The sequence below is a fragment of the Symphalangus syndactylus genome, chromosome 21 (genome assembly GCF_028878055.3).
Source record: "Symphalangus syndactylus isolate Jambi chromosome 21, NHGRI_mSymSyn1-v2.1_pri, whole genome shotgun sequence".
In the NCBI taxonomy this organism is placed as follows: domain Eukaryota; kingdom Metazoa; phylum Chordata; class Mammalia; order Primates; family Hylobatidae; genus Symphalangus; species Symphalangus syndactylus.
Genome location: NC_072443.2, coordinates 86,615,370 through 86,622,467, shown reverse-complemented (window position 1 = coordinate 86,622,467; position 7,098 = coordinate 86,615,370). Strand labels below are relative to the sequence as shown.

Below are 7,098 nucleotides of genomic sequence, written 5' to 3'. Positions count from 1 at the left end.
TGTCCTCTCTCCCTCTCTTCCTTTGCCCTCCCTTAAAACTAAAAGGAATGTTAAAAGCCCCTTTTTCTGTGACCAGCGGAACTTATCTATGCTCCCAATTACAATTCCTTGTGAACATACTTGGTAAAGTCCTGTAAAATCCTGTCTCCTTTGCCATGCCGCTGCAAGGTCATAAAGTAGATAAAATTAGATAAAACCTAAGTTGCAATTCCGTTTTTCCTCAAAATCTAAGACATGTCACAAAATAATTTACTGCCTTTGTTTCTCCTTCTGGTAATATCTTCCTACCACATGTATTTCCCGCCTTAAAGAGATTAAAAGGCAATCACCCAAAACCACAGTGGCTACCCACTCCGGACCCCTTCCATGCCGTGGAAGCTTTGTACTGTCACTCCGCTCAATAAACCCTATAGTTTTTTATTTTTCTCTTGGTCTGTGTCTCCATCACTCGCCGCGGGCAGCCGCCACACCCAATTCTTCGGTGTGGCTAAGGCAAGAACTTTTGGCATTACATTTAATCTCAGAACCAGCAGGACCGCTCCCCAGGTGAAGTCGCAGCAGCACCAGAAGCATATACACTTTATTGAATGCCATTGTAGAAAAGTGTGTGAGGATAAAGGGCTGATACAGGACTCGGCTCTGGGCGCAGGGCGAGGAATGGAAGGTGGAGTATGTGGGTTACAGGTTATGGCAGAGCTCCTGGCCTCAATGATGCCTCCTGATCTATCGATGGGCCTGGACGATCAACACTGGGATGACGATGAGCAGAATGGTCATGAGGATGCCCAGAATCAGGGCCCAGATGTTCAGGCACTTGGCGGTGGAGGCATAGGCCTGGGCCCCGGTCAGGTCGCCAACCATCTTCCTGTCCCTAGACTGGGGGAGAGGAGATGGTGAAGGGACCAGGATCCCCCAGCTGAGAGCTGCGTGCCATGGCTCCGGCTCCCCACTGGCTCCTCCCTGCCCTGAGATCAGGGACCACCTCCTCCCCTTCCTCACCCGGGTCAGGCTCTCCAGGAGCCTCGGGGCTCACCCTCCTTCTGCCTTGGCCCCGACACAGGCTGTTCTCCCCACCATGGGGGCACAGGCTGTTCTCCCCACCATGGGGTGAAGTCACCTGTGAGTTCCCTTCTCACTTTCTGGGAGAGCCTGGGGGCCAGACTGGAAGGTGAGGGTGTAACTTCTTACTGGGCTGTAGGGAGAATTGCTCTGGGCTAGTGGATAGCCGGGGACAGACTCTGAGCCAGCCAGCCTCCTGGAGCCTCCTCCTAGACCTGCACCGGGCAGATTCCCCAAGCCACACACACACAGATCACACAGACAAAGCTCATGACGTGGGCACACACGGGACAGACATACACACAAACTCACACTCACAGGGACACACAAGTCCCCACCCCAGGCAGCATGTGGGCAGGTGGAGCTCCAGGCTCACCGGCACCCTCTGAGCATCCCCCGGGGCCATACGCACCTTCACGGAGTAGGCGAATGCTATGAAGCCCAGGCAGCAGGGGTTCATGAAGAGGGTGTTGAACAGGGACCAGACGACATGGTCGGGCACGGAGGTCTCGCTGCGGATGTGGATCACGGTGGACGTCGGGGCAGCAGGGTTGTGGGGCGCCCCCAGCACAGCCACCTCGTGCTCCTCCTTGAGCACCTCATAGTTGGGGGGCTGGCCGCTGTTGACAGGAGAGAAGAAGGTTTGGACAGTGTGGTTCATGGTGTCCAGCGAAGACCAGCGGTGGTCGGGTTCTGGGGACGGTTCTCAGTGGGCCCTCCCTTTCCCCAGTAGTTTCGTTTTCTCAGGTTTCCTCTTCCTGGCATTTGTCAAATGCAGAGTTGGCCCGGGCCAGATGAGGGCGGAACAAATTCCTGAGGATCAAATTACTTTAGGATGGGGAGGAAGGAGGCGCTGAGGGCTAAGAGGGGCTTCCTCTCTAGAGCCCAAGGGAGCACAAGTCTCATCTTGTTAGTGGTGTGGGGGTCCTGGAGACTTCCACACCCCAGGCCAGCAGCTGCAGGACCTCACTGTCCCCGTTCACGGCTCCTGCCAGGCCTGTGCTGACGCCTCCACGCTCCAGGCCCCACAACCATTCCCCCAAAGCCCTCACCTCCGCCGGGCGCCCTGGCTCACGCCTGTCATCCCAGCACTTTGGGAGGCCGAGGCGGGCAGATCACGAGGTCAGGAGATCGAGACCATCCTGGCTAACACAGTGAAACCCCGTCTCTACTAAATATACAAAAAAGAAAAAACAACTAGCCGGGTGTGATGGCAGGCACCTCTAGTCCCAGCTACTCGAGAGGCTGAGGTAGGAGAATGGCATGAACCGGGGAGGCGGAGCTTGCAGTGAGCCAAAATCGTGCCACTGCACTCCAGCCTGGGCAACAGAGCCAGACTCCATCTCAAAAAAAAAAAAAAAAAAGGCCTCACCTCACTTGTCACAGGCCTCATCCGCTGACATCCCTTGTCCTTTCCTGGGGTTGCAGTCCTGCTCCATGCGGGTTTGGGAGCTAAAGGTCCCCGTGTCTCCTGGTGCAGGTCAGAGGCCTGGCGGCCAATGTTGCCTGCCCCAAAGGAGCCCTCCAGGCCCAGGAACGGGGACTCTGGGGAGCACTGACGGAAGAGGGGCTGTGGGATGCCAATGGCAGAGACCTGGACGGTGGAGTTAGGAGCCATGGCCCTTTCCCCTGGAGGCCCACCTGGATGACGGCTCCCAGACCCGCTCCACACGGCCTAGCAGCACCCACGCTGCCCAGAGCTCTGGCTGGCTGGTCCCTGGGGCACCCTCCAAATTTCCAGGTTCTGATCATCTCTGCCTCTTCCCTGGGTCCTCACACGGGTGCCAGCTGCTTCCTGTAGTTGCCGCCTGTTTTTCCCATGAACCGGTGTTGCCTCTGAGCAGTTCCTGAGGTTAAAGCCTCCCTGTGGAAACACCTTGTGTGGCCTCTGGGTTTCTTCCTGGACCCTCCTTGGCAGAGGCTATTGTGGCAAACTGAGCTGATGCTGTACACTTGAGCTTGTCAGAGGGGGCAATGTGGGTCACAGGGGCAGGAGCGTGGCCTGCAGGCCTGTGTGCACCTCGACCTGCGACCTGTTTCATTCCTGATGCGCTACATGGGCCCATTTTCCTGGGCTTGTTCGCCCACCAGGCCAGACTCCCCAGAGGATGTCGCTGAAGGTGGAATTTACAGAGATGGGCAGCTGCTCACCCTGCTGTAGCCTTTCACCTCAGCGGGTGGTCAGGTCCACACCAGTAACTTCCAGAGCTTACATGACAGTAGCGTGCAGCCGTGTAACTGCAGAGTGATGTGTTTGAGTAATGATGACTTTGGCTCTATAGGATATATTTTATTGATAATTTCTAAGATTTATAAGATTTAACTTTAACAATGGCTGTGTCTGCCATCGACTCACCGTTCTTCTCGACGTTGAACACCTTTGCTACAGCATGTTTTCCAGGCCGTGCAGCAGGGATTGTACCCACATAGTATAATTTTTTTTTCTTTTTTTTTTTTTTGAGATGGAGTCTCCTCTGTCGCCAAGGCTGGAGTGGGACCATCTCTCCTCACTGCAAGCTCTGCCTCCCGGGTTCACGCCATTCTCCTGCCTGGGCGTCCTGAGTAGCTGGGACTACAGGCACCTGCCACCACGCCTGGCTAATTTTTTTTTTTTTTTGTATTTTTAGTACAGATGGGATTTCACCGTGTTAGCCAGGATGGTCACTATTTCCTGACCTCATGATCTGCCCACCTCGGCCTCCCGAAGTGCTGGGATTACAGGCATGAGCCATCGCACCCAGCCTCCACACAGTAAAATATTAATGTCTCATACTAAATGCCCACTCGCAGGAGTCAGTCCTCAGGCCCAGCTCCCTAAGTGCTCTTCCTTCTGCCGGACAGAGTTAGTTCTAAGGAGCCATGTCCAGGTCTGTACATGCATTCTATCCTGGGTCATGTCTTCCTGCAACACAGGATGGCCTGGGTTCTGTGTCTGGCTCTACCATGGGGACACCATGGTCTGAGGCACAGGTGGAGTGCAGTGCCATCGAGGTTCTACTTGCTCCCTCACCCACAGCCGACACATGGAGGACCAGGCTCCGAATTCTGCCTCCTCCATCATCTGGTCCCCTGGGATTCTCACTGCGGCCCCGGACGTGAATGGAGGGACAGGCCTTGGGAAAAAGTGGTGCAGGACAGGGGTCAGGGCAGCCCGCCTGTTCCATCCGGGTGCTCTGCTTCCGTGCTGCGAGGATGATTGTTGCTGGTCCCACGCCTGCTCTTACATGGTGGGTCTGACAGGGCCCTCCCTGCTGGTGAACGGTTCTGCCACAGGCTCATGTGGTGGCCCCTGTCCATCTTTGGCAATAGAATAGAGAAGACTGCATTTGCCCGATCAGTGTCCACACCTCCCAGGCTTCAGGCCGGCTCGATCTCTACCCGGCTGTCAGCTGCCACTGGGCTACAGTTGGTTGGTCTGCACCAATCCCCTCCACCCACCAGGGGCTGTGGGTCCTGCGGGGCCAGACTGCTAAGGAAAAGGCAGATGACCGGGCACCAGCGCCCTGCACCCACTAGGCTCTGAGCGTGCCACTTACTTCCATCCCTTCCCAGATGAGACGTTGTTTTCTGTTGACTCTCCCTCCTGGGGCGGGTGGGGAAGCAATTTCAGAGACTCCACCTGCCTATCCCCCATGCAATAGCTGCTACCCACCAGGCCACTGATGGCGCCAGGGGCTGTGCCCACCCCCATTTCTCCCTATCCCAACTACACATTTAGGGAATGGGAAATGCCTGAGGGGAAGGTCCCTGGACCAGGGCCCCACTGATTCCTTGGCCCCCCTGTGTCCCGTGTGGGCCAGTGGCCAGGATGATGTTTTCTGTGTCAGGGTCCTGGCCTGTCCCCTGTGTCCAGCATGGCCTGAAATGTCTGGGTTATGGGATATGGGAATCCCATATCCCATATCCTGCAGCTGCGGCTTTCCTCAGGGCCCGTGATCCAAGTGCACGGCCGCAAGCTCCTCCGGAAGGACTGAGGGATGTGAGGAGCCCAGAGCCTGGTGGGGCAAGCTCCCTCCTCCTGGGGCCTCCAGCCTCACTGAGTGGATGGGCTGGGGCGGAAGACTCGCTGGGGTCTGGAGGGTCCAGGTCCTGAGCGACGATGGAGGTGTCACCTGTGTCCCGCTCTGCCGCGGGCTCCTGGGCTGGTGGGAGCTGGGGAGCAGCCCTGTCGGCCTCCTCTTCTTTCCCTGTGGGGACAGCATCTTTCCAGACATCTGGAGGACTCTGCTGGCAAATGCCGTGGGGGCCGCTCTCACCTGCGTTAGGAGGGAACTACTCTCCACCTGGGGTCTTTTCGTCCCTGAGCCATGAGGCCCCTCTCCCAAAGGAGGTCCGTCCCGGTCAGGGCAGGGAGGCCTCCACGGACGAACCGTCCTGAGTGTGGCTGGCATGCTCCCAGCCGTGACCTTGGTGCATGGGGTACCCCGGCCCTCTCTGGCCAGCTGCTCAGAGACAGCATCCTGGATTCAGGCTGAACCCCTGCCCAGGGAGGGGCCCAGGAGACACAGAAATCGGGACCCCTTGCAGGTGAAGGGGAGGTGGGAACGGCAGAGGAGGGCAGGAAGGCTTGGCGAGGGGCGTGCCCAGCGGGGAAGAGAGGGGTTCCCGTCCTCGCCAGGGGCTGCAGGTCTCAGGGTCTGTGTCCCGCCCACCCACGGTGCCCCAAGAGCTGCACATGAGCACGTGCCCCGTCCATAAGAGCTGCACAGAGGCCGGAAGGGGCAGGGCAGGGGCTGACCACCCTGCTGAGTCTCAGAACCACGCTCTGGACCTTCAGCAGGACCCCTCCCCAGGTGTAGTGGCAGCAGCACTGTTGTGGGATTCAGGACGACGAGAGAGTGACCTTGAGTTAAAACAGGAGAATGTTTTATTAATACACTCAGGCCCAGCACACTCACGTCCAAAGACCGGGTCCGGAACAAAGACAGCATCTGACTTTTATACACACTTCACAAAAGGGGCAGGGCTAGCTTGAAGCAAGCTTACAGTGGTGTGAAAGCAGGGATACAGGGGCAGGACAAAGACAGGATTGCACATGACCATTGCCAAGCAACCCAGATGTCCACTGTCTGGATTTGCCTGGGCATGGGCTTATCCCATAACCGTCACTGTGGTGCCCAGGCAGCTGGATTATCCCATAACCGTCACTGTGGTGCCCAGGCAGCTGGATTATCCCATAACCGTCACTGTGGTGCCCAGGCAGCTGGATTATCCCATAACCGTCACTGTGGTGCCCAGGCAGCTGGATTATCCCATAACCGTCACTGTGGTGCCCAGGCAGCTGGATTATCCCATAACCGTCACTGTGGTGCCCAGGCAGCTGGAGTTCAGGCCTGCTGAGGTGTCTCATGACCTTCACTGTACTTCTTACATAAAACAGAATACTTGAAGTCACTAGTTACAGAGAACAGGAATCTATAAACTCATTCCATAAAACAAAGGAAAATTTGTTTTTTCTTCTCCCTGTGTTGAGGGAGTGCTGGGAGAGTCTCAGAGCACATTAGATAATATTATCAAGACTTTTCCTGGGTCTCGGCTGTGCCTGCTGCTGCCTCTGGGACGAGTCAGCCTAATACAGGAAAACCTATTTCTCTTTCTTTTTAATTTTATTTTTATTTAATTTCCTGCCTCATTCCCTTCCCCTCTGAGGCCTATTATTATTATTATTATTTTATTTATTTATTTTTTTGAGTTGGAGTCTCGCTCTGTCGCCCAGGCTGGAGGGCAGTGGCGCAATCTCGGCTCACTGCAAGCTCCGCCTCCCAGGTTCACGCCATTCTCCTGCCTCAGCCTCCGAGTAGCTGGGACTATAGGCGCCCGCCACCACGCCCGGCTGATTTTTTGTATTTTTAGTAGAGACGGGGTTTCACCGTGTTAGCCAGGATGGTCTTGATCTCCTGACCTCGTGATCCGCCCGCCTCGGCCTCCCAAACTGCTGGGATTACAGGCGTGAGCCACCGTGCCCGGCTCTTGACAAAGTTCCTTTAGCAGCTGCTTGAGTGTCCAGTTCATGCGTTCCACTTTACCTGAGCTCTGCAG

The 7,098-nt window shown here is 56.3% G+C and overlaps 1 protein-coding gene across 1 annotated transcript; it reads right to left on the bottom strand.

The window, feature by feature from the left end:
* Nucleotides 1-547: 547 nt before the first annotated feature.
* On the bottom strand, nt 548-1,832 carry LOC129471157 (interferon-induced transmembrane protein 3-like). The gene is made up of 2 exons (XM_055259535.2): nt 1,472-1,832; nt 548-876 (listed from the first exon to the last, which is right to left on the bottom strand). Exons 1-2 carry the CDS (start codon nt 1,718-1,720, stop codon nt 724-726), a joined length of 402 nt encoding a protein of 133 aa, XP_055115510.1. The 5' UTR covers nt 1,721-1,832; the 3' UTR covers nt 548-723.
* Between the last annotated feature and the right edge of the window lie 5,266 nt (nt 1,833-7,098).